The sequence below is a fragment of the Chlorella variabilis genome, assembly GCF_000147415.1.
Source record: "Chlorella variabilis unplaced genomic scaffold CHLNCscaffold_15, whole genome shotgun sequence".
In the NCBI taxonomy this organism is placed as follows: domain Eukaryota; kingdom Viridiplantae; phylum Chlorophyta; class Trebouxiophyceae; order Chlorellales; family Chlorellaceae; genus Chlorella; species Chlorella variabilis.
In genome coordinates, this window is record NW_005435073.1 from 942,361 (window position 1) to 966,863 (window position 24,503).

At 70.0% G+C, this 24,503-nt stretch overlaps 3 protein-coding genes across 3 annotated transcripts; 2 read left to right on the forward strand and 1 right to left on the reverse strand.

Annotated features, from left to right (window-relative positions):
- Window positions 1–219: 219 nt before the first annotated feature.
- On the reverse strand, window positions 220–16,697 carry CHLNCDRAFT_136183 (hypothetical protein; the record flags this gene model as incomplete). The annotated part of the gene is made up of 50 exons (XM_005846114.1): window positions 220–253; window positions 343–415; window positions 621–741; window positions 923–995; window positions 1,166–1,367; window positions 1,586–1,959; window positions 2,121–2,248; window positions 2,392–2,563; window positions 2,739–2,850; window positions 3,064–3,186; window positions 3,340–3,414; window positions 3,543–4,113; window positions 4,219–4,890; window positions 5,037–5,125; window positions 5,301–5,438; window positions 5,666–5,780; window positions 5,937–6,081; window positions 6,273–6,464; window positions 6,630–6,769; window positions 6,947–7,042; window positions 7,245–7,340; window positions 7,469–7,599; window positions 7,756–7,846; window positions 8,001–8,092; window positions 8,231–8,470; window positions 8,571–8,677; window positions 8,817–9,018; window positions 9,247–9,440; window positions 9,626–9,698; window positions 9,833–10,116; window positions 10,320–10,453; window positions 10,597–10,709; window positions 10,870–11,376; window positions 11,591–11,735; window positions 11,919–12,060; window positions 12,185–12,305; window positions 12,432–12,573; window positions 12,736–12,768; window positions 12,914–13,062; window positions 13,272–13,778; window positions 13,910–14,174; window positions 14,312–14,427; window positions 14,687–14,861; window positions 15,049–15,176; window positions 15,333–15,404; window positions 15,541–15,620; window positions 15,757–15,881; window positions 16,086–16,217; window positions 16,430–16,558; window positions 16,671–16,697. 50 exons carry the CDS (start codon window positions 16,695–16,697, stop codon window positions 220–222), a joined length of 8,397 nt encoding a protein of 2,798 aa, XP_005846176.1.
- A 423-nt stretch (window positions 16,698–17,120) lies between these two features.
- CHLNCDRAFT_136184 (hypothetical protein) lies at window positions 17,121–18,806 on the forward strand (the record flags this gene model as incomplete). Its single annotated transcript, XM_005845982.1, has 6 exons — window positions 17,121–17,255; window positions 17,344–17,571; window positions 17,705–17,866; window positions 18,064–18,141; window positions 18,321–18,438; window positions 18,655–18,806. 6 exons carry the CDS (start codon window positions 17,121–17,123, stop codon window positions 18,804–18,806), a joined length of 873 nt encoding a protein of 290 aa, XP_005846044.1.
- A 4,119-nt stretch (window positions 18,807–22,925) lies between these two features.
- CHLNCDRAFT_8755 (hypothetical protein) lies at window positions 22,926–24,473 on the forward strand (the record flags this gene model as incomplete). Its single annotated transcript, XM_005845983.1, has 5 exons — window positions 22,926–23,253; window positions 23,445–23,550; window positions 23,715–23,801; window positions 23,925–23,992; window positions 24,175–24,473. Coding segments are annotated over 5 exons (888 nt in total), but the record flags the coding sequence as incomplete, so codon positions are not given.
- Between the last annotated feature and the right edge of the window lie 30 nt (window positions 24,474–24,503).

Below are 24,503 nucleotides of genomic sequence, written 5' to 3' on the forward strand. Positions count from 1 at the left end.
GCCGCTCCCGCTGCTGCCGGTGCAGGTGCTGCTGCGGGCGCTGCTGCTGGCGGCGGCGCTGGGGGCGCCGGCGCTGCGACGGTAGCGCTGGCGGGCGCCGCCGCCGGCGGGCTGGTCAGGGCGGGGGGCAGGGCATAGCGTGCCGCCTCGGGTCCTTGCAGCAGCCCAGCCACGCCTGCGCCAGCACCAGCAGGGCCCCAGGGCAGGGCATGCGACGGGTCACTCACTGGCAGCGCGTGTCGCCTCAGGAGGCCTGAGCCAGATGCAGGCGCCAAGCCAGCTGGGCCCAGCCACCCGGGGACACACCGGATGCACTGCAGAGCATGCTGCTGCCGCCCCCACTCACCGCTGGCGTGGCTGCCGCCGGACGGCAGGAAGAGGTCGTGGCGCTGGCCGCGGTACGCGCCCCACACATCTGCAGCAGGAAGAGGGCAGCGGCCGACGGCGACAGCACGTGATGACGGCCACAGCTGCACACCAGGCCAGCTGGACCCCAGGCTAGGCCCGGGCAGCCCTAGGGGGCACCTCCAGCTGGCCAGCTGGCAGGAAGGGAGGCTCCAAGGGGAGGCTGGGGCGAGGAGGGAGGCAACAAGTGGCAGCAGCGGAAGCGGCAGCCGCACCCGAGGCGTCCAGCAGTGCGCGCACGCGCTCCCCGGGCGCGCCGCCGCCCTCCTGCTGCACCAGCGCCAGCAGGTTCAGCAGGTCCACGGTCAGCACGCGCTGCACAGAGGCGTCGCGCTCCTGCGGGCAGGCGGGGGTGGGGGCGGGGCGGGGCAGGCAGGCATGAGCGGCAGGCAGAATGTGAGCCGCAATGTGAAGCCAAGTCAGTGGAAAGGCGGTCAGGGGAAGCGGCGATTCTGCGCGGTGCCCAGCACGGCCAAACAGCACAGCTGAAGGCAGCGGCGTGGCGGCAGCGGCCTACCTCCTGCCCCTCCTGGCCGCGCTGGCCGTGCCGCCAGTCGAGGCGGTGGAGCAGCAGCGGCACCAGGCCCGCGCTGCAGCACCAGCAAGGGCACCCGCTCAGCTCGGCGCAGCCCAGCAGGCAAGCAAGCTCAAGCAGGCTCGGCTCCAGCAGACGTCCGACGCAGCCCAGGGCCCGCCTGCAACCCCAGCTCAGCGCAAAACTGCCCCCAGCGGGCGGCGCGCTTGCCTGAGGCAGCCAGACACCAGGCTGTCCCTCCAGCGGTTGGAGGGCGCCAGTGCTCGCTTGAGCGTCTCCAGCGACAGCACCGCCGCCCCCGTGCCCCAGCACATGGCCCCCAGCAGCGGCGGCACCGCGGGCGGCGCGCAGCGCGCCAGCGCCTCGGCCGCCGCCCCGCACGAAGCCAGCTGGTGCAGCAGGCGCAGCAGGGAGCCGCTGAGGTCGTCTGCAGCAGCCGGCGGGGGGAGGGGCGGCAGCGGCAGCAGGGTGGGAGGCGTGGAGACAGGATGGCGCAGCTCGGCAGGTGCCAAACCGGCCTGGCCCTGTGGAACTCAGCAAAAGCCCGCATTGAAGCAGAAGCAGAACAGCAGGAGCTGGCGCAAGGAGCCTCCAGCAGGCAGGGGGAGTGCATCCCGGGTGCCGCGTCCCCGCAGCCCGGCCCACCTGGCAGCGGCGGCGCGCCCTCCAGGAGCTCCGCGGTGATGGTGCCCGCCGGCAGCGGCGGCGCCCGCGCCGCCAGCAGCCGCACCAGCTTCTCCATATACCCCAGCGCCACGGCGTGCTCCCCCAGCGCGGGCTGCGCCTGCAGCAGCGCCACCGCCGCCGCCGACAGCAGCAGCGGCAGGTCCCCGCCCATGGCGGCCGCCGCAGCAGCCTGCTGCACGTCGGCGGCGACCGACGGCGGCGGCGCGGAGCCGGGGGCCAGCGCCAGCGCGGAGGAGGGCTTGGAGGGGCTGCCCAGGCTGGCGCCGGGCGTACCACGCTGCACCTGGGACACGTACCGCTCCAGCAGGCCCTCCAGGAACGCCTTTGGGCTCCTGCAGGTATGAGGGGAGGATGCACACAGCGCAGTGCAAACTGGGCTGGGGCGCAGGCATCTGATTCAGGCCCCGCGCCTGAATGGCAGCCAGCAAGAGCTGCAGCAGGGCAGCGCTAGAGGGACTCGAGGTGTGTGTGAGTGGGGTGGGTGCCCTCCCACCTGAGGGGGTACCGCGGATCCTTGAGGTACAGCCGCACATACACGCCCCCCACCATCAGCTCCCCCGCCAGTTCCTGGTACTGCATGCGGAAGCCGTCGGGCAGCTGCCACTCCAGCGTGCCGCCCGCCTGCAGCAGCAGCAGCACAGCCGGCTGGATCACCGCACAGGCGTCCACACACGTTGCTGGCAGCCTTGTGGTGCCAGATTTTGTACTCAAGCACGCATGGATGCACCTTCCCTTGGCACCAACCTCCTGGCACCATGGCTTACCTGCTGGGCACGGGCCGCCGCCGCCAGGTGCGCAATCTCCTCGGCCGCCGCCTCCCGCATGCTGCGGTTCCACACCCGCTCGGGCGACTCGCTGGCCTGCCCCAGCGCAACCACCGCCGCCTCGCCCGGCCCATCCTGAATCGCCGACACCAGCCCCGGCGGCAGCAGCTTGCTGCAGCGGGCAACAGCAGGACCAGCATGGCGCAAAACTGTGACCGTGTCCTGCCAACCACTTGTGGCAAAGTAACGCGCCCACAGGCAGGGAGGCTGGAGCTGCTGCGTGCGTCTCGCTTCTCGGGCCTTGGGTGCCTGCAGCAGGCCTTCAGGCCGCTGCACACTGGTCTCACCTGAGGATGAGGGTGACGCGTGCGCCGTGCAGGGAGTGCGCGGCCAGCCGCGCCAGCAGCGCTGCCGCAGCCACGCGCACCGCCTCAAACGCCTCCCGCTCCTCCTCGGGCACTGCAGGCAAAAGGTGGGGGCATGAGACGTGGTGTTGAGGAGTGGGTGGTGAGCCAAAAACTGGTGAGCCAAATTTACAATAAGCGTGGCTACCGATTGCTCAGTAAGCTGAAGCGGCTCCTCCCCTTCAAGCACAGCAGCATGAGTATTCTCAGAAAGCAAGCCCCAACAGCGACATTGGGGCGACCGAAGCCTGGCCCACGCACTGCTCACCAGCGTATGTGGGCAGCAGCAGGGTGAGCAGGTACAGGGTGCCGCTGTGGGCGGCCGCCCCCCAGGCGCACGCTGCGGTGCCCGCCAGCGCGTGCAGCAGGCGCAGCGCCAGCATCAGCAGCGCTGCAGATGGGGGTGGGGGTCCAACGGGCGCGGGGAGGTCAGTGCAAGGCTCAGCGGGAAGCTGGCTGTGTGCCATGTGAGAGCAATACAGGACAGGCAGGGCAGGCAGGACAGGTGCCAGCGCCGCTGCCGTCTGGCTGCCCGGCGCCCCACCTGTGGTGGGAGCCCGGTGGGCCAGCCAGTAGGCCTGGGTGGAGCATTTGTCCTGGGATAAGGCATCGATGCAGCCTGCAGGGTGAAGGAGGGTGGGCGGAGGCAGATGGGAAGGCAGGGACGCGAGGCACTGAGTCGCTTGAAGGAAGGGAGGCGGCCAGCCAGCAGCACAAGGCAGGTGAAGGCACGCCAGCCATGCGCACCTGCGTGCGCCGTGAGGCGCAGCAGCACCGTCAGCGCCAGCTCCGCCACCTCCAGGTCAGCAGAGCTGACGCCGCCGATGCCGCCGCCGTCGGCTGCCGCGGCATTGGCCTGCGGCGCCGCCCAGACGGGCGGCGATGCAGCCAGCGCAGCTGCCGCCTCGCTGCTGCTGGCGGCCGCGGCGGCGGCCCAGGCGGTACCGCCAGGCAGGCCGGCGGTACAGGCGGGGCGCAGGCACTCCAGCAGGGGGTCCACCGCCGGCTTGGTGGCCAGCAGGCCCAGCAGGCGCGGCGAGCCCTCCAGCACCAGCCTCAGCGCGCGCAGCGCCTGCAGCAGGTGCCGCCGCTGCGGGCCGTCGCCGCCGGCGCCGGCGCCGTCCGCGGCCGCCTCCTGGCCTGCCGCCGCCTGGCCCTGCTGCTGCTGCTGCTGCTGCTGCTGCTGCTGCTGCTGCTGCTGGTAGATGTAAGTGACGAGCGCCTTGCAGAAGGCAGGCGGGTCGGCCAGGCGGAAGTCTGGCTGCTCCACATACACGCGCACAAACACGCCCGCCACCACAAGCTCGCCGCGCAGGCACTGCACGCAGGCGGGCACGGGCCGGGCGGCAGGTGAGGCAGGGCCGGCGGCAAGCAGAGCGGGCAGGCTGGCAGGGCTGAGCGCAGGCTGGTGGTGGGCCGCCACGAGCTGCGGCTTGGGCAGCGTAGCCAGGCACAGCAGTAGGCCTTGCTGTCCCGCCCGAAGAAAAAGTAGCCAGGCAGGGTAGCAGGCGCAGCAGGCACGGCATGCCTGGTACGTGAACCCAGAGGCCGCCTCGGCGGCCGCCGCCGCCGCCGCGGGCTCCGCGGTGGCGGCGGCGGCGGCCGCCGTGCGCCGCTGCTCCTCCAGCAGCTCCAGCAGCTCGCGCCGCATGGCGCCGTTCCAGATGGCATGGGGGGTCTGTACCGCGCTATTAAGGTCGCGCAGTAGCGGCAGGGGATCGGCGGCGCCCAGGCGCGGGGCCAGCGTGACCGTCAGCAGCGCCGCCAGCGTGCGCTGCGCCGGCGGGCAGGGCGGCGTGGGCGCCGCGGCCGCGGCCGGCGTGCCAGACCCTTCCCTCTGCTCGCCCTCCGGCGGCGGCGGGTAGCCAGCCAGCGCCGCCAGGGCGCGCGCAGCCAGCTGGGCGTGCAGGTTGGCGGTGGCCTGGGCGTTGGCGCGGTGCAGCGGCAGGCGCAGGATGGCGGGGGCGTCGTCCACGCCGGGCAGGCGCTGGTGCTGCAGCTGGGAGTCGCCGCGGTCGGCATCGCTGTGGGTGGCGTCGTAGCAGAGCAGGAGGGGCACCACATAGGCCAGCATGCCCCGGGCCAGCAGAAGCTCCTGGGCAGAGGAGGGCAGGGAGGGCAGGAAGGGAGGCTCGACTTGAACCTCTCAACAGCACGGTGGGTTGCAATGGTAAGGCTCCCGGCTTGGAGCAAAGACGGCAACAGTGTGGTACCGTGACATGCCGCTCACACCCTTCTCACCTGCAGCTTCCCGCTGGCGCAGCAGCGCGCCAGGCACAGCAGGGCCGCCTCCACCGCCGCAGGTGCGCGCTGCAGCCCGCAGCACCGCACTGCGCCGAGGGAAGGCGCACAGGGCAGCCACGCCACCGCAGGAAAAGTCAGATGCCATGCCATTTGGACGGTATCTATCTATCTAGCCTCCCCAGGCATGCAGCCAGGGAAGACTGGCACGCATTCCCCAGCCCCGCCCACCAGTGTCCCGCCCACAGCCCCTCTCCCACCCACCAACGTCAGACACCAGCTGCTGGCTGTGCTCCAGCTCGGCCCGCGCATTCTCAAAGGCCGCCATCACGGCCAGAGCCCGCAGCGCGTGGGCGGCAATCACTGCCGCCGGCTGGTGCGGCGCCACGTCAGCCGGCACGACTGCAGGGCCGGCATGGGGCCAGGAGGAGTGGGTGCACGTTGTTATGGGGCGAGCACAGCCCCCACATGGCTGCTCCAAGGCATCACTCCATCACTACTGCAGCTCCTGCCTGCCTTGTGGCTGCCTGGCGTGCACCGTTTCCCCACCTATCGCAAACCCACCCCATCCCACCCCACCCCAATCCTGTGCATTCCTGCACCCGGTACACAGCCGCACGCAGACACACCTGCGATGCAGCGCATGAGCAGGCCGCCCAGCAGGCGCAGGCCGCCCGCCCGCGTCAGCTCCTCGCCGTTGAGCCGAGAGCAGGCGCAGGTGAGCCAGCAGAGCTCGGTGGCGGCCTGAGGCCAGGGCAGGAGCAGCACAGCAGGCAGTCAGCAGGCGGGGTGAGGCGGGGATGGTGAGGTGATACATTGCCTCGGCGCAGCAGGACAGGCAGCCATCGATGGCAGTAGCGGCAGGCTGTGCATTGCTGGCCTAGAGGGGCGGCACTGTACCTGCAGCTGCGGCGCAACTTCCGGCGACAGAAAGTGCTCAGCTGCCGCTGCCGCTCCCGCTGCTCCTGCATCGGAGCCGTCGTGGGCGCCATCTTCCGCCGGCCCAGCAGGCAGCGTGGCCAGCAGCAGCGGGTAGCCGGCATACCTGCGGCGGGCAAGAGGGGCGGCCGCGGCAGCGCAGGTGGGCGTGTGGTGCAAGCACATGAATGTGTGGGGCGCGGGCGCGTGGCCCCGGGTGTGGGGGCAGCGCAGTGCCTTGGGGCGCGTGCTTGTTTTGAGGAGTTGTAGCGAGCAGGGATGGCAGGAGCAGCGCACAGCAGGGCGGCTGGGGCTCACTTGAAGGGCTCCAGCACCTCGGGGCAGCGCCTGAACAGCACGCACTGGGCCTGCAGGATGAGGCGCACGCGCCAGGGCTGCGGCCCCTGCCCGCCCGCAGCCCCCGCCTGCAGCCGCTCGTATGCGGCCTGCACCCCCATGAACATGTCCCGCCCCGCCGGGTTCTTGTCGGGATGGTACAGGCGGGCCAGCCTGCGGGGCGGCGCAGGCAACACCAGGGCAGGGCAGCAGCGCACATGTTGGAGCGGCAAAGCAGCTCTGCACGAGGTCGCAAGCACAGCCACATAACGCGCTGCAGCCTGTCAGCCCAAGGTTGGGACCCATGTGGTACCATGGTACTGTTGGAACACCCCTTACCTGCGGTAAGCAGCCTTTAGATCCTCCTCCGGTACCGTACCGTCGGCCTGCGGCTGCAGGCCCAGCACGCCGCACGCATCCGCCTCGCTCATCGACAGCGGCTGCCGCGACAGCTCAGCGCGCCACTCGTCCAACAGAGACTGCAGGCAGGCAGGCAGGCGGGACCGGGAGGTGGGAGCAGTTACAGGCTAGCATGGGGTTGAACACAAGGCCCCCAGCAGCCCCGCTGCCACTTCTACCTTCTCAGTGCATTCAGTGCCACACCCCACACAACCCTCACACCAGCTCACCCCGCCTGCCCAGCGCCACCAACCCACCTGCAGCAGCTGCACGTGGTCGGCCAGCGGCCAGTCGGGGTGGCGCGCCTCGTCGCACAGATGGCGCAGGTAGTATCGGTGGCACCACACCTCGCCCTGCGACGCAAGGCGGCGGGCAGCATTTGGTAAGGCAGGGAGGGACCTGGGGCAATCGTTGCTTACAGGCGTCAGCAGCCAGGCCCCACACAGCGCCTCCTCGCAGCTCCCTCCCTGCCCACCTGCCATCCCAGAGACCCCCACCCCCCACCCTGGCTCCTCCCAAAGGCAGCAGAAGAGCAAAATGCCGCCCGGCGCTCACCTCGATCTCCGGGTAGCCCACAGGCGGGCAGGGCGTGTACTCGTACACGGCATGGCAGCTCTCGCGCAGGCGCCGCGGGAAGTCGCCAAGGTGGCGCTGCAGGCACAGCGCGGCACAGCGGGCCGCGGCACGCAGGAGTTTCTGTCAACGCCGCAGCACAGCCATGACACACGTGCCAGAATGCATGTGGTGCCGGGATGGTGCGGCGCTCCCGCCCCGCGCACCAGCATCTGCGGCACCAGGCGCTGCGCCCGCATGCGGTGCGTCCAGATCAGCTCCGGGCTGTCGGAGTCGCCGGCCAGGGCGGCGGCAAACTGGTCGGGGCCGTAGCTCTCCAGCATGTGCAGCAGCGACTCTGCAGGGAGGCAGCAGAGGTGGGTGGGCGGGATCGGGGGATCGGGGTGGGAGTGACGGGGTGTGTGGGTGTGTGGATGGGAGGGAGGCGAGGCTGGGCAGGGCCGGCCGGCAGCAGCTGCACAGCTGGACGGCAGCTTCCCAACAGGCACCGCACCCGGCAGCAGGCCGCCCAAGATGCTGCGCTTGGCCAGCGGCAGGCCAGAGGCGGCGGCGCCGGCGGCGGTGCTGGCCGCCAGGTGGCAGGCCTGCAGGGCAGGCACAAGGGAGTGGCAGTGGGACTCAGCGGCGGTGCTGGCTGGGAAGGCTGGCTGGCAGGGCTGGCCTGTGTGTGAGGCTGCTGAGCTGGGAAGGCGAGCGGGCACCCCTGGGCCCAGCCTGCTGCCGAGGCCGCCGCCTCACCTTGAGCAGGCGAGCCACCTCCCGCAGGTTGCTGCCGCAGTAGGCGAGCGCAAAGAAGTGCAGGCCGGTGCGGTGCAGCGTGGCCAGCCCGTCTGCGGTACAGGGCAGTACAGTCCCACCAAACGTGTGACACCGAGCATGCGATTGCGGCACCGTTTGCAGCACGTCAGCAGGGGCAGCAGGCAGGCAAGCAGGCAGGCAGGCAGGCAGGCAGACCGGAGGGGGCGCACCTGGGCTGTGCTGCAGCACCGTCAGCAGCAGCGTGGCGGCGCCAGCCACCAGCGAGGGCTCTCCCGCCAGCAACACCTGAGCGATGTGCGGCAGGCAGGGCGGCGCCGCCATCTGGCGGTGCGCCAGCGGCAGCGGGAACAGCACCTGGCCGCTCTGCCGGTCCACCGCCGGCTGCTGATCGGCCAAGGCCTGCAGCACGCGCAGCGCGACGCCTGCCGCCTGCATCGCCGTCAGAGGACCTGCACACAGGGGGGGCGCAGGAGCAGGGGCCGGGGCTTGGTGTCCAGCTGAGTGCGTGAGCACGCAGCTGCCACATGGCCGTCCTGGCCAGCCACCCACCTATTCCTCGCGCCACCCACCACCGCAGTTCCCGCACAGCCGCCAGCGGCAGTGGCTCGGGCATGCCTGCCGTCCAGAAGGGCGTGGCGCCGCTGATGGTGCCAGAGCTGCAGCAGAAGGGAGGAGCAGCCGAGAAGCAGGGGACACCTTGCTAGGGCACCAATGCTTCGGGGCGTCAAGAAAGGCGGCAGACGAGCGGCCAGAGGTGCAGCATGCGAGCCCGCATGCGGCATGCGGCTGCCCCACCTGTGCAGCTGCCGAATCTCGGCTTTGCTGACCGGCCCCACGCGCTGCTGCCCGTCCTGCTGCAGCGGCTGCTGCTGCCCGGCACCTGTCAGCGGTACCGCATGGTAGTAGTACCACTCCCGGCTCTCTTCTGCGTAGCTGCTGGCGGCGATGAGGTTGGTCTGCAGCGCCGCCACCGGGCGCTCCGATGCCTCGTGCGCCCCTGCGGGCAGGAAGCCGGGCAGGCAGTGAGAGAGGGTGGGCGATACAGATACAGGTGCGCCTGTGCCAGCCAGCCAGCCGGCCAGCCAGCCAGCCAGCCAGGCAGGCAGATGGACAGGTCCCTTGGAAGCAAGTACATGCCACGAGTTTTGAAAGGAACAAAAGCGCGGACAGAACAACAACTTCTGGCAGGAAGTGCTAGCCTGAATGTGAGCAGAAGACTACTCACCCGCCAGCACATCCACCATCAGCTGCACGCCCCGGGCCTCCACCAGCGCGACGCCATTGGCGTGCGCCGCACGCACCGCGGCCTCGCTGGCCCCGCCGCCAGCGCTGCTGTTGCTGTCTGCGCTGGAGGAGGAGGAGGTGCGGGCCAGGATGCTGGGGCCCACCAGAGCCTCAAACAGCAGCAGCAGGTGCTGCCTGCAGATGGCCAGAGGAGAAAGCAGGAGCGGCGTCAGTACAGCAAGGCTGGACGCCTGCTGCCTGCAAAATAAATTTGGCACAGGAGGAGGCGGGCAAAGGGCCGTACTCCTGGCAGCATGGGCGAGGCAGCCCCCATGCTGCAGCAGCAAACTGCAACGATGCTGGCTGGCCACGAGGCTCACCGCAGTGCCCTGCTGGGTGTGGCATCTAGCAGGGCGGCCAGGTGGGCGATGCCATCCACCGGGCCGATGGCGCCTGCAGGAGAGGACAGCAAAAACGATGGCCTCGACAGCCTCGACAACACGCAAGGTGGCAGTGCAACACACAGCAAGGCGCTGGGCGAGCGGTCAGCTGCCTGGTGGCAGGTGCGACACGGCAGGGCGGCCAACCTGCGTGGGCGTGGTAAGCTGCTGCCATCGCCCGCACACACAGCTCCCGGTCCGCGTCGGCATCCGCCACCCTTCCGTTGCCGCCACCGCCGCCACCGCTGCCTGTGGCCAGGGATGCCACCGTGGGAGCCAGCGAGGCGTCCCCCAGGCACAGCAGGCGGTGGTGGGCTGCGGCGAAGAACTCGCGAGGTGCGGGCAGCCGCTCGACGATGCCGGCGCCGCCACTACCGGGCCCCGGCTCCAGCAGCAGGCGCACGTAGATGCCGCCGATGCACAGGTGCTTGCTGCGGCGCGGCAGGGGAGCGGGAACAGCGGGCATACGGGCAGTCAGGCCAAGTGTGGCGCATGATGAGGGCAAGCGCCTCGAGAGGCGACGCAGGCAGGGCTGCCTCGACGCAGGCAGGGCTGCAAGCCTTGTCCCCCACGCACAGATGCAAGGCAACCTACCCACACATCAATGCCAAGCCGCCGATCCCGCCAACCTCACCTCAGCGAGGGGTAGGCCACCCTGAACTCAGCATGGTTCCAGCACAGGCCGCCGCCGCCGCCGCCGTCTGCCGCCGACAAGGAGGCCGCGTCGGCGCCCCGCTGGCGGGCCAGCCGCAGCGAAGCATCCTCCGCCTGCAGGGAGCGGCAGGCAGGCAGGCAGCGACGCGTCTCCAGCGACGCGACCTTCCAGCCCCTCTGCAACACCCAGGCCGTGCAGCATGGGGCACTGCACTGAACGCCCTTCTCAGGCATGCCTGCCTGGTGACCACCCCCACCTGCAGCGCCTCCCGCAGCTCAGCTCGGGTCCCCTCGTTCCAGATCAGGGCAGCATGGCTGTGGTCCCGCTGTACCGCCGCCCAAAACGCCTCCCAGTTCCCACGCAGGGTGCCTGCGGGGCGGGAGGCAGGCGGCAACACCAGAGCAGGCAGGTGAGCAGCGGCTGCGGCTGCCATGCGGCATAGGCTGCAGCGGCAGGCAAGGTGGAGGCAGCGAGTGGCAGCAGGATGCCAAGGGGTAGGCAGGCGGGGTGCCAGGGGTGGGCAGGGCACCTGGGCGGGGCGGCAGCTGGGGCTCCAGATAGCGCTGCTTGACGCCAGCGTCGGCTTGCTGCTGCTCTCGCTGCTCCTGCTGCTGCTGCTGCACGTCCTGGCCCTGCTGTGGCTGCGCCTGCTGCAGAGGGTCGCCGCCAGCTGCTGGGGGCGCCTGCCCAGCGGCAGCCTGCGCCGCCTGCTGGGCCAGGCCGCCTGCTTCGTCTGCCGCTGCCGCCGCAGGCACGGCTCCAGCCGCGGGCTGCTGCTCCGCCGCCGTGTCTCCTACACCCGCCACGGGAGCGGCTGCCGGGGCTGCCGCCTCCTGCGTCTGCTGCTGCTTCCGCTGCGGCTGCTGGCGGCGCTGGTTGAGGTACCGGATGAGTCCTGGTGGAAAGATGCGCTTCAGGAGGCCCAGGGCGGGGGCATACTCGTCGGCCCACACCGCCACCAGGTCCCTGCTGAGCACGCTGTGCGCCCTGCCACGCGGGCTCACCGCGCTCAGCAGGTGCGTCAGGATCGCGCCCTCTGCACCCAGTACAGCATGCCGGGATGGGGATGCAAATGCTCGGTGGCAGGGAAGCAGACGCTTGGTGCCCAGGGAAGCAAACGCTTGGTGGCAGGGAAGCAGACACTCGGTGCCGGAGTGCAGGCAGGAGCAGCGGGCATGGCATCTCAGCACAAGACCGCAGCAGGCAGCCGTGTCAGGCCCAGCCCAGGCCAGCCCAGCCCAGCCTCTCACCTGTCAGGGCGGCCCCCCGCATCGGCTGCGCCGCCTCTGCGCCGCCCTCCGCCACCGCCCGCATGATGAGCGCTGCCGCGTGCGCCACGCGCGGGGCGGGGTGGGAGAACAGGGAGAAGAGGGGCGAGCCCAGCGCCGCCGCCTCCTGCGGGGGTGGCCGGGGAGGGACAGACGGCGATGAGGGCCAAGGGAAAGGGAACGGCAAGGAAGGCACGAGGGTGAGGGGTGGGAGGTGGCAACGGGAACTCTGCTCCACTCCGCCTGTGTTCCAACGCCCGCAGCGCCCAGGGAACGCAGCTTCCGCTGGACGAAGAAAGACCCCCCCCACCTGTACGATCGCCTCCAGGGTCGACTGCTCCGTGGTCCTACTCCCCGGCTCACACACCACCGCCGCCGCCGCCTCCGCCACCGCCATGCTCAGCAGCGGGGCGACGTGCGCCTGGCGCAGCACGCGCACCAGCGCCGCGCACCTGCGGTCGGCGGCACGGGGTGGGGCGCGGCGTGATGCGGGGGGCATGCCTGTGCTGGACGAGACGAGAGCAGCGCCAAGGCGGCCGCAGCGGAACAATTAAAGCAGCACGGAGCCGATAAGACAGCAGCAGCGCCCGCCTGCTGTGTGAGATGAAGCAGACACTCTTGGCGGCATGCGCCGCCGCACGCTCCTCCTCGCTCGGCTCCCCAGCCTCGCTGCCTGCGCGTGCGGGCCCCGCAGCCCCTGCAGCACAGCCCCAGCCAGGCAGCTCGGTCCGTGGCCAGCGGTGCCCGCGCGGTTGCATGCACCGCAGGCAGGCAGGCAGGCAGGCAGGCAGGCAACGGGACACCACCAGGCAGCCCTGCCCACCTGCCCACGGCCCCGCGCCGCTGCGCGCCGCGGCGGGGGCGAAGAAGCGCAGCAGCAGGCGCGCCGCCTCGGCCGCCGCGTGGCTGTGGCCCGACAGCAGCGCCGCAAAGATGCGGCCCGCCCCGCCCGCGGCACCGATGATCTGCACGGCGGCAGCGGCAGGACAGCGCACGGCAGCGTGATGCTACACGCACAGCAGCGGCAGCCAGGTGATGCAAGCAGCCGCAGCGACAGGCAGGCAGCCAACAGAAGGCCACGCAGAGCCTGCCGGGCGCAGGATGGCGGCCAGAGGCGGGAGTCTCACCTGTGACATGCCCACCGCGCCACTTCCCCCTTTCTGCAGGCCGGCCGGGAGGCAGAGGGCAGCGGGCGTAAACCAAACAGTAAGCACTGCCAGCCACCAGCCACCAACTGCGGCATGAGCTGTTATGGCATCATCGTGTGAGGCTGCAGGGGGACCGCCCGCCACTTGCCTGGGATACCGCCACGCTGGCGCTCGCCAGGCGCTGCAGGCACTGCAGGGCCGCCACCGCGAGCCTCGCCTCGTCAGGACCCAGCCCGTGCCCCGAGGGCTGCTGGCGGGGCAGGTGTGCCAGCAGGGCGAGGATCACCACGTCGTCCACGCGGCAGCCTGCGGTACAATGTGGTACCATGTTCAAAGCAGTACCAGAGATGGCACCTCCCATGAGAGCAGTGCAGAGGGTACGTCTTCCGCACCATAACATACAAGGCAGGCAGCCGGCAGGCAGGACCCAGGCACGGCGGGGCAGGCAGCGGTGCAGGTGCAGGGAAACACGGCGGCTGAAGTGGAGGTATGGCAGCCGTCCTGCTCTCTCTCACCCGGCTGCAGCCCGGCATAGGGCACGCACGCGTTGAACTCCCGCACCCGCTGCTGGAAGACGGCAAAGGCGTCGGCCGCTGCTGCTGAGCTGGCGCCGTCGCTGGCGTGGTGCGCCCCGGCGCCGGCGCTGGCGCCGCTGGGGCCGCCGCCGCCGCCGCCGGCTGGATGGCGGGCAAAGGCGCGGTGCATGAAGCCGGAGCGCCCGCTGGCGGCAGCCGGCCCTGGGCTCAGCAGGCTGGTCAGGCTGTTGGCTGAGCCATGGGGCGAGCCGCTGCCGCCGGCCTCGGCGCCCGCCTCCTCTGCCGCCGCTGCGTCGCCGCCTCCGCCACCGCCACCCGACGATGCCGCTGAGGCTGCGGCTGTGGCGGCAGCGGGAGAGGCCGCGGACGCCGCCGTCAGGCCCACCAGTGCGAGCGCTGTGAGCGAGGTGGAGCCTCCTCCGGCTGCCATGAAGTCGCGGGCGGCGGCGTTCAGCTGGTGTAGGCAGAGCTTGTCCAGCTCAGCATCTGCGGGCGGAGAGGCAGGGGTCGATAGGGTGGCGTGGATGCGCATGCTTGCGAGCACAGGAACAGTCGCACAGCAGGCGGGAGCGGCGAGCGAGGTGCCCTGGGCGCGATGCCGCGTGGCGCGGGCTCACCGTCGGCCACGGCAGGCGCCGCCACCGCCTGCGCCCGTTGCACCACGATGACGTCCCCAGGCGTGGTGGGCTGGCTGAGCACGGGGATGGGGCGCCCAGCCGCCGCCTGTGCGGCGTCCAGCACCGCAGCAAGCAGCGCGTCGCGTGCCGGGGTGACGTAGGTGGCAGCGGGCGTGCCGTCTGCCCACTCCACAGCTAACCATTGAGGGTCCTCGGCAAACCGCACCAGCGCCGCCACCGCGGGCAGCTGGCGCCACTCGGCCACCTGCGGGGGCGAAGCGAGGCGCATGACGGAGGAAGGGCGAGGGGCCGGGGCGACAGGCTGGCACAACCACAGCGCGCTCGGCATGCAGGAGGGTACTGTCGGTACCGCTCGGGACCCTCCCCGCCGCCTCCTCTCACCTCATAGTCCCCGGGCCGCCGCTCCAGCAGGCCGCCCCGCGTCAGCACCAGGCGCCGCTGCGCCACGCCGCTCCACCCGCCCACGTCGGCCGCCGCACGGGAGGCCGCCAGGTCGCCTGCGGGCGCCCCAGGCCCAGCACGCGCACCCGACGGTTGGCCTCGGGAGAGGGCGGCGAGGTCACAGCCTCGAGAGCAGGTGACAGCCTCGCCCACCCTCCTCCCAACCTTCCGCCTTTGAATGCCCTGTCTTCCACTTCCCCTGCCACCTGCCCTACCCGCGCCTGCCCCCAACCCTTCTCCGCTCCCAGCCAGGCTCACGCCCAGCGGCCTCCCCTCCCCAGACCCTGCCGCCCCACCCCCAGTTCAGCCGTTTACCTGCATCCAACAGATCCTTCACCCGCATCACCTCCCACTCCCCCAGCGGCGCATCGCCCTCCGAGGCCGCCCGCTCGCGCTCCGCGCCGGCCACCGCAGCCAGCAGGCAGGCGCCATCCAGCGCCGCGCTGCCGTCCACAGCCAGGGTGAGGCCCAGCTTGCGAAGCGCCGCGGTCTGCGCTCCACAGGGAGAGCAGCGGGAGGCAGCAGTGGAGGCAGCAGCAGCAATAGCAGCGCACGGCAAGGCCCGCCTACAGTGCAGAAGCAGCACCACCGGCAGCAGGTGGAGCAGCAGCGGGCTGCGGCAGCTGGAGCGAAGCTGCAGGCAGCGCGCCCCAGCAAACCCCACCCAGCCCCCCCACCTGCATGGCCTTGAGGAAGCCGTCCCGCCCTGTGCAGCAGTACACCCGCGGCGAGCGCCCCGTCTTGCCAAACAGCGCAAACGCGCCCTGGCCCGGGGGCTGCCCCTCCCCGGGCACCAGCAGCCGGGCTGCAGCGGCAGATGCAAGAAGCGGCGGCATGAGCACCGCACGCTGTCGCCGGTATGCCTGCCCTCTGGCGCCCTCCTGCCTCCCTCCCTCCCTCGCGATCCAGCCTCCCGTTGCTTCTATCCCTCACTTCCAGCCTCCCGTTGTGCCACCCCCACCTGCGGGCGACGCCATGTGGCGGTACTCCAGCCGCCACTTCACCATGCCGCTGCCGGGGTCCACCCGCTCCACTGCAGAGGCCCAGGGTGGGAGAGGGAGCCAACAACGCAGGAGTGAGTCGTCCCGCCGGCCTCCCAGCATGCCAGCTGATGCAGGCCACAATCCAGGAAGCCAGCCCACAAGCAGCCCACCGGCCCCTGCCCCCACCTGCGTGCGCCGTGACCCGCAGCAGCACCGCCTGCCAGCGCCCCTTGCGTAGCTTGTGGCCTCGGAACTCCTCCGGCTGCCTGCGCCAGGACGCACAGCCAGCAGCAGCTGGAGTGGTCAAGAAGCAAGCGCCACGACAGCACAAACGCCTGCATAGAGGCCCCACATTGTCAGCCCCTGCGACAGGTGCCACCCCCCCGCGGCCGCCTCCCTCACCCCAGCACGGTGGGGCCCAGGCCGCAGCTGCCGCGCGCCACGGCAAGCTCCATGCCGCGGTACAGCAGGCTGAGCAGGGCGGTACGGTCCCGGCACGCAAACCTCACATCCTTGGAGCTGATGCCCTGCGGCAGGCGGAGCAGCAGGCACAGCATGGCCACGTGCGTCCTTGCAGCGGCTGGCACGCATCCTTGCAGCGACTGGCAGGCATCCTTGCAGCGGCTGGGCACCCGACTGAACAGCAAGGCCAGGAGGTGCTTGTGTGGCGCCCGCCAGCGTGGCCAGCCAGCTCATCCAGCCCAACAAACACCCTGCCAAACCCGGCCCACCTTCTTGTCGCGGCGGAAGTGCAGGGTGAGCAGTCCGCCCTCTGCGTGCTCGCCCCCCACCTCCACACCCGCCAGGTCGTGGTCGCCCGCAAACGCCCAGCTGTTGGTCACTGCCAGGCTGTCGGGGTACAGCTGCAGTATGGCAGCGGGGAGGGCAGCGAGGGAGCAGCGAGGGAGGTCGTGACAGAATGTGGAAGCCACGTCAGTGGGCTGCCCAGCCACGGGCTGGCACCAGAGAGGCGCAGGTCATCCCAGCCAGCACCCAGTTGTCTCAGTAAGACCAGCACCCATCAGCGGCATGAGATGGTCGCAACGCAGGCGGGTGCGGATGCGCGAAGACGCACGGTGGTGATGTGGGTGGGCTGGATGGTGAGCAGGCGGCGGTAGTTGCCCCGCCAAGACAGCTTGGTGACCAGGAAGCGGGCAACCGCGTCAGTGCCGCCATGCCGCTCCTCCCGCTGCTTGCGCAGCAGCTGCGCCAGCAGCAGCGGGGTCGCAGCGCAGCAAGCTCAGGCCACGAGTGCGGCAGCGCGCGGGGGCGGTGGCGGCAAAGGACGGCCGATGACGGCAGCACGCAGCGCACACCTGAATAAAGTGATCGATCCCGCTCATCTCTCCCGAAAGCTGTCGAGTCCCAACAACAAGGGATGCGGCCACCGAGATCACTTGCGGCGATTAGGGGAGTCCATGGACTCGCCCCTTGCAGTAGACTACTGAAGAGAGTGGTCGTCGCACCCCCAGACTGAAGCCGTCCTGGCTGGCGCCCCAGCCTGTAAGCCCGCAAAACGAGTTGCGCCCAGGAGGGCTGTAACGCCGTGGTGCGGTGTTTATACTGCTCCCCGGTGATGCCAGGCGATCCAAGGGCATGCAGAAGTAGGGGCAGCTCTTCCTGAACGAAGAACTTGCCACGTCGGCGAACCGAGGTGTCCAGCAGGAAGTTCCAGGGCTTCCCTCCTCGTAACAGGCACACCTTCGCCTTCGTCTGCATCCACTGCGGGTCTGATCCCCATAGGGGAGGCCACACAGCCCGTCACCATGCTCATTTACCTCAATATTGGCAACTTGGGGGGCCAGGGCGGCGGGGGATGGCAGATAGGACCGCTCATAACCCTTCTGCCCATTCTATTGACCTATGGGTTCCCCCTGCTGCAGTCCCTGCTGTCGATGCTGGTGCGCCCCCGCCCGCCCCCGCCCAGTCCTGATATTGTGCACCATCTCTGCTGTTGTCAACTCTCCGTTCCTCTGCATTCCCGTACAGTTTGGATTCGGCAGCAGCAACGTGTTTGTGTACGATGGCAGCAGCGGCGGCAGCGGCGGCGTAAGCAGCCCCAGCAGCGTCGGCAGCGGCGGGAGGAGCAGCAGTAGCAGCAGCAGCAGCAGCGACGAGGGTGCCGATACGTCCCTCGTGTCCTCAACGCTGGTGGCCTTCACCTCCATGGTCGTCAGTGCCACACTCACCGTGCTGCTGATGAGGCTGGTCGTGGCGGTGCGCAGACCACTCTTTTCACTGTGCTGCTGCTGCCCTGGGCTTGTTCTGGCTCTGTTTGCACACACCCTCTTGCTGTCTGGCGCTGACCCCGCTGTGCCCACTGTGATTGATGGCCCCCTGCCCTCCGCAGGGCCGGAGGAATGGCTTTGGCGTCACGCTGCGGCGCATGTTCCTCGAGGGCTTTGGCGGCGGCTGGGGGCAGGCGGCGGGCCGGGGTGGTGCGCAGCACGGCGGTCGCCCTGCTCCTCGCACCCGCTCGCAGCGCATTGAGCACGTGGCAAAGCTGATGCAGGTGTGCTTGTGCTGGGCTGGGCGGCGGTTGCGTGTGTTGGCGCGGCGTGGGTGTGGTTTGGGCGCGTGTAGTGGGAAGTGGACCGGGCAGGGGGCGAGCAGCCGCAGCCTGCGCCCGCTGGTCGAGGAAGGCGGACAGCCACCCTGGCCCGTGTGTGGCTGCTGACCGCTGCGCGGGCGGTGTGCACTGTGGTACAGGGGCTGCCCGTGGAATCGTACCGCAGCAGGGAGGAGCTGGAGCGCATGTCGGTGGCGGAGCTGAAGCAGCTGCTCAAGGTGGGAGGGAGGGAGGGCAGGCAGGGAGGCCAGTGGGGGGCCTGGGGTGGCTTGGGCGATCCGGTGGGGGCTGGCGATGAGGGATGTGGCGATTTTTGGAGGAGGGCGCGGCTTCCACTGATGTGCCTGGACCATAGCAGCGCACCACGCCCAGCCGTTTGCTGCCCGCGTGCGCGCAGAAGCGCGGCGTGGCGTGCGAGCACTGCCTGGAGAAGCGGGAGCTGGTTGAGCGCGGGGCGGAGGGCGGCAACAGCAGCGCCGCCTCCTGCTCCATCTGCTGCGAGGATTACGAGTCGGGTGGGCGTGCAGTGCTGCTGCTGGTGGCGTCGGTGGTGGTGGTGGTGGTAGTGGTGGGTGGGACCAGCCTATGAAAAGGGAGCTGCAGTGCTGGGGCTGGGGCGTGCAAGGATGCGGTGGTGGCGTGGGGGAGGGGGGCGCCAGGCATGCCATCAAGTGTGTGCACCAGCTGACGTCTGCTTGCCCATGGCTGATCCCGCGCGAGCGTGTGTGCAGGCGACGTGCTGCGCGTGCTGCCCTGCGGGCACCGCTACCACTTGGAGTGTGTGGACAAATGGTTCCTGGCATCAACAGACTACAGCCGGCCGCCGGCGTGCCCGTTGTGTTCGGCGCCGCTCGACGGCACTGGCAGCAGCAGCAGCAGCTGAGCAGCGTTGTTGCATTGGGGCAATTGATGCACATGTAACTTTCATGCATGCGCACCATGTCAGACGCCAGCGGCTTTTCTTGCACGGCGCCCGACGTCGGTGATGGCGGTGGGCGCCGGCGCACCTCCTCGGGGCGGCGCGGTTCGCGGCGGGATGGAGTATAATTGATCGCATTGACACTCAGCATGCAGTACTCGGCAGAATCAGAGACTGACAGAGGCTCTCCTAGAGTCAGCCGCGTTTGAGGGCGCGCCAGGCCCAGCACGAAGCTGCCTACTGTCCCCCAAACCCCGGCGAACGCCTGCCATCCTCTGTCATTGTGCATGCCAGAGCTTCCTGCGCAGCGGCAAGCCAATTGAGTGCCGGGAAGCAAACCAGTGGCTACTGCCCACAACGCACCTACCCTTCTTCTCCTCTTCCTGCGGCCGACCCCAACTCGCCGGCGCGTCCCAGGCCCATCAGAACCGCAGTGGGCGGGCCCGACAGCGGCTGCCTTGCCCACATGTCGCTGAACATGGGAGGCACCCCTGCGACGCCACCGCTCTCCCCGGCTCCCTCCTCGGGCACTCTCTCGCCATTAGATGGCGATGGAAGCATGGCGGTGGTGCCCGGAAGCCGCGGCGCCGAGGTGCAGCGAGTGGGCACGAGCCCTGCTGCCTGCGCGAGCTTGGGTACCAAGAAGCCGCCAATTGAGGTGTGCTGCGGCCTCTGGCACACCGACAGCGCGTTGAAGATGCCAGTCAGGGTCCGCCGCCGGGCCTGCGGGCTGCCCTGCAGCGGCAAAGGCGGGCGCTGGCGGCGCTTGCGTTGCCGCCGCCAAGCCGATACCCCTTGCGCCCCCTGCGCCGATACTCTTTTGCGCCCTTTGCCCCGCTGCAACCCGCCCACTGTGTGCCCTCCTGCCTGCAGCGCACCCTGTCGCACCAGAACTCCAGCATCCATGTCGAATGGTACAGCCAGCTGGCCCGGACGGAGAGCGACCATGTGCAGCTGAGCCTGGGCGAGCCGCTGCCGCTGCCGGCGAGCGCCAGCGCCAAGCGCGGCCAGGCTGGCAAAGGCAAGAAGAAGCAGAGGGCGGTGGCGGAAGTACCTGGGGACGGCGAGGGCGACGGCGGCGGCGAGGAGGAGCCAGCATGCTGCCGCGGCACGCTGGCCCCCGGCGACACATACCTGCGCCTGGTGAGCGGCGCCCCATGCGCCGCATCGTGGCTGCTGCTGCTGCGCTGTTTGCTTAGCTGCACCTTGTGCAAGCCACTGTGCCCACCACCTGCATGCACGGCCCGCGCCGCGCCCGCTGCAGGCCTGCTGGCTGGCGCTGCTGTTTGCCGGCTACGGCTTCCAGCGCGGCCTGTGCGCCGGCGGGCTGCCGTACGACTGCGACGCCGTGGACGCTGCCGAGGTCTACTCCACCCTCACCTCCCTGGCCTTTGTGGGCGGCGGCCTGGGCTGGCTGGCGGGCGTGACCAGGCCCGCGCGCTTTGCCTGGCTGGCCAGCTGGCGCCGCGCCTACTTGTGGGTGGCATATGCCGCCATGCTGCCAGCCTACTCCGCCATCTCCTCCATCCCGGCCATGCACGAGAGCCTGAGCCAGCTGAGCACCTGGAGCGCCGCAGCCATCGCCGTGGTCTCGTCCGGTGAGCGGCGGCGCCGCTGCGCAGCTGCCGCGCCGCCGCATGCTGCCGCTGCCTGCTCTCGGCCGCCGCCGAGGCCCTTGCGCTCTGCACGCTGCTGCTGCGTGCCTGCTGCACAGCAACTCAAACCTTGCTGTGCGCTTGTTGTCCCGTGGGAGCACCAGACGCTTTGGAGGGACCGCAAGGCCGAGCCTCATGCCTGCTATGCCACGCGCTGCGTGACTGATGTGCCGCCCTTGCCGCCTGCCCGCGCCTGCCTGTTGAGTGCAGCTGCTGCGGTGGTGATTGCCTCCATAGCCTTCCACATCTGGCTGGCCACCTACCCAGCCAGCCACCCTGCCGACAGCAACTGCAAGGGGGCCGCCGTCGCGCCCGAGGCGGCGCCGGTGGCCGCTGCAGCGGGCGCAGGAGCGGGAGGGGCGCTTGCCGCAGCCCCCGATTCGCCCGGCGGCAGCAACACCAGCCGCAGCATGGGCAGCGAGCCCAGCGCCGAGGACTCCTTCTCGACCTTTGACGACAAGCGCAGCATCGGCAGCGGCGGCGGCAGCAGCCAGGGCAGCGGCAGCCCGCGGGCGGCGGCCAAGCCGGCGCGCCGCCCCGCGCGCCGCCGCCGCTGCCTCCCCACGCTGCGCCGCTACCTGCTGCCGCGCTCCGCCGTGCTGCTCTACTTCGTCGTCTGGTTTGGGGCGCTGGCGGGCAGCGGCTCCTTTGACCTCCACCTGCACCACTACGCCCTGGGCTGGGCGGTGGCCAGCCTGGCCGCCTTCAACCATCCCGTGTCGGGCATGCAGCTGGCCCTGGGCACCGCCGTGTTTGTGCAGGTGGGCGGGGCGGGCCGGGCTGTGCTGGTGCCAGCAGCAGGGCTGGCTGGCTGGCTGGCTGGCGTTCGGGCCCCATGCGCCGCTTGGCATGAGTCAGCCGTGTGCCCGCGCTCTGCCAAGGCCACGGCCGCTGTGGCGGCGCCTGCCGCTGGGTCGCCAGCGGGGTCTTGACGCCCTTGCCGCCGCACGCTTCCTTGCGCACCCCCTGCAGGGCGCCGGCTCCTACGGCTTTGACGCGCTCTTCACGCCCGCCGGCAACTCCACGGGCGGATGCCTCAATGTGACCAGCCCCCAGAGCGGGCAGATGACGTGCGCCTTCTGGGCCAACCAGCCCTTCAACCTCTCCTTCTGCTCAGAGTCCAACTGGGTGCCCTGGTGAGCCTGGGGGGGCGGCTGCAGGTGTGGGTGGTGGTGGTGGCGCTGGGGTGCGGCTGGCTGGCTGACGGGATGGTGTCGTGGCGGCGCCCGGCTGGCTGTTTGAGCGCCCGCCGCCCGCCCCAGCCTCCTGCACCACCCTTCCTTGCCCCCGCAGGTTTGACTGCACTGTGGAGTGGCCCTGGCCTCAGACCAAGATCACCAAGAAGATGCTGCGCACGGGCAGCCACAAGCGCAACCTCAGCCTCATGGCGCCCATGCCGCTCACGCCGCTGGTGCCCCTGATCACCGGATGACGCGGGCCGGGCGTGGCCGCCCCAGCACTGCACGCTCAAGCAACACAGGTGCGGGCAGCAAATAGGCCTCTGCTGGGGCACTGAAGAATGCTGTCGGTGGTGGCTGGGTTGGGCGGCGGCCATGTTGGGCAGTGCATGGAGTTTAAGACTGCTGTAATGCCTCCGTGGATGCAGGCGCGTCCCCTGCAGCTGCCCTCAGGCCGCCGCCCCGGGTTTTGCACATTCAGCAGCTCGGCGGCGCACAGCAGCAGCAGCAGGGGGGGCGCAGCCGCGAGATAGCCGCCCACCTGGGCAGGCATGTGCCCATTGGCGCAACCCGTATCACAACCCGCTAGCCTCTCCAGACACTGCATACCACCCTCACAGCTTCGACACAGACTGGACATTGCATAGGAATCCCCCTCTTGATCCACCCCCCTTTAGGCAGCCAGGCTTCTTCACATTCGGTCCCGACATTCCGGACCAATGTGCATCTCTGACTGACCCGCATGTGAATACTTGAGTATGATCATTGACTCCAGCATCCATTGTCACTGCTGAAATCTTGTAACGAGCTGCCCTCGTTAGCCTGCAGTTCGACAGTCCTGGGGCGCCAGCGCCGCCAAGTGGCGCCAGCGCAGCCTGGCGCCTCCACGCGCGACAGCAGGGTCCGGGATGCACCCTGGATTCGCACTTCTGGATTGTAAGACGCTCGCGACTGATTCCCGGAGATTCCCTGCTCTAGCCACCTGACGAGAGCTTGCGAGAGTGCCCAAGACTTTCGAGCCTCTTCTTTCACGTCGTGATCTGCTTTCGCTGAATGGGGAAAGGGCAGTATGGGAGCGTGGAGCTCAAAACAGAGCCCCCACGATACCGCCTCGGTTGGCAGGGAACTCAGCGTCTACCCAGAGTGAGTCGTTGCAACCCACGAATGCACCAGTTGCGCGTGCACGGCGCAGCTAGGCCTTACAGCGCCGTCTCCTGCTGGGCGCTGACGGCGGCGAGGCGCCGGGGCTGGCCGCGCCCCTGCCCCGCAGGAACGGCAAGAAGCTGCGCATGGATGCGACGGTTGAGGAGGTCTACCACCTGGGCAGGACGCTGGGCCAGGGCGCCTTCTCCAAGGTGAAGCTGGCCACGCACCGCGCCACGGGCGAGCAGGTGGCGTGCAAGGTGATGCGTCTGCCGCGGCCCATGCGGTGCGAGGAGTGCCGCGCGTGCACCGCCCGTGGCCTCATCATGAAAGAGATCGACGTCCTGCTCGACCTGGACCACCCGTCGGTGGTGTCCATGCGCGAGTACTTTGTGCACCGCAACCGGGTGTACCTCATCATGGACCTCCTCAGAGGTGGGCCCTGGTGGCGCCTCCCCATGGCATGTGCACGGTGGCTGCGTCGCCTCCCGCGGGTGCGCGCACCGCTGCTTACGGTGCACGGAATGCATCCGGGGAGGTGGGTTCGGGGCTTCTGCTGGCCGAGTGGCGCTGGCGGTCCCTCACCGGCATGGCCAGCGCTTGCTGGCACCACGTGTGTGTGGCAGGCGGAGAGCTGCTGGACGCCTTGATCAACAAGGGGCACTACAGCGAGGCCGACGCGCGCACCATCTTCCAGCAGCTCATCCGCGGCGTGCAGCACCTGCACAGCAGGTGAGCGCTCGGCCTGCGGCGGGCCGTGGTGGGCCGTGGGGAGTTTGTGTGCTTGCGGTGGGCATCGAAGCACGGGCCTGGGCCCCGCTCCTGCGCACCGCTGCCGTTCCTGGCCGCGTTGCCAGCTGGCTGGCCCCTCCCCACGCTATCCCTGGCCGTTCCAGGGGCATAGTGCACCGCGACATCAAACTGGACAACCTGCTGCTGGCCCGCCCCGGAGACATAACCAGCCTCAAAATTGCAGACTTTGGGTGAGCTGCCGTGCAGTCACGTGATGAAGACGGCACGACGTGGCGGGAAGGGCGAGGGATGCACTTGCGTGATGGCCTGGCCAGCCAAGCCGCCTCCGGCTGGCCCGCTGCCGGCGCCTCCAGGTTTGCCAAGAAGCACCCCCGCGCCGCTGACGAGCTGAGCGTGATGAAAACGATGTTGGGCACGCCAGGTGGGCTGCCTGGTTGTTGTGACGAGTTGGCCAGCACGGCCACCTCCCTCTCCACCAGGGTGGCACTGGTGCTGGCACAGAGGGCCTGGTTGGCGGCCGCTTTGGGGTCCGGGGCCGCATCACACCAGCGTCGCCAGCCAGCCAGCCACCTACCCCTTTCCCCCTGCCACCCCTTTGCGCAGAGTACATGGCACCAGAGGTGATCCTGGCGCACCCCGACCTGGGCAGCGCCGCCTACGGCCCCGCCGTGGACCTTTGGTCGTGCGGCGTGGTGCTGTACATGCTGCTGAGCGGCGTGCCACCCTTCTTCCACGCCAGCGAGGTGCAGCTGCTGCGCCGCATCGTGAAGGGGCAGTACGACTTTGAGGGGCCCGAGTGGCGCCACGTCAGCAGGCAGGCCCGCCACCTCGTCTCCCGGCTGCTGGTGGTGGACCCAGCCAAGCGGCTGACCTGCCAGCAGGTGCTGGAGCACCCGTGGATGCGGGGCGCAGGGGCCACGCCGCGCCCGCTG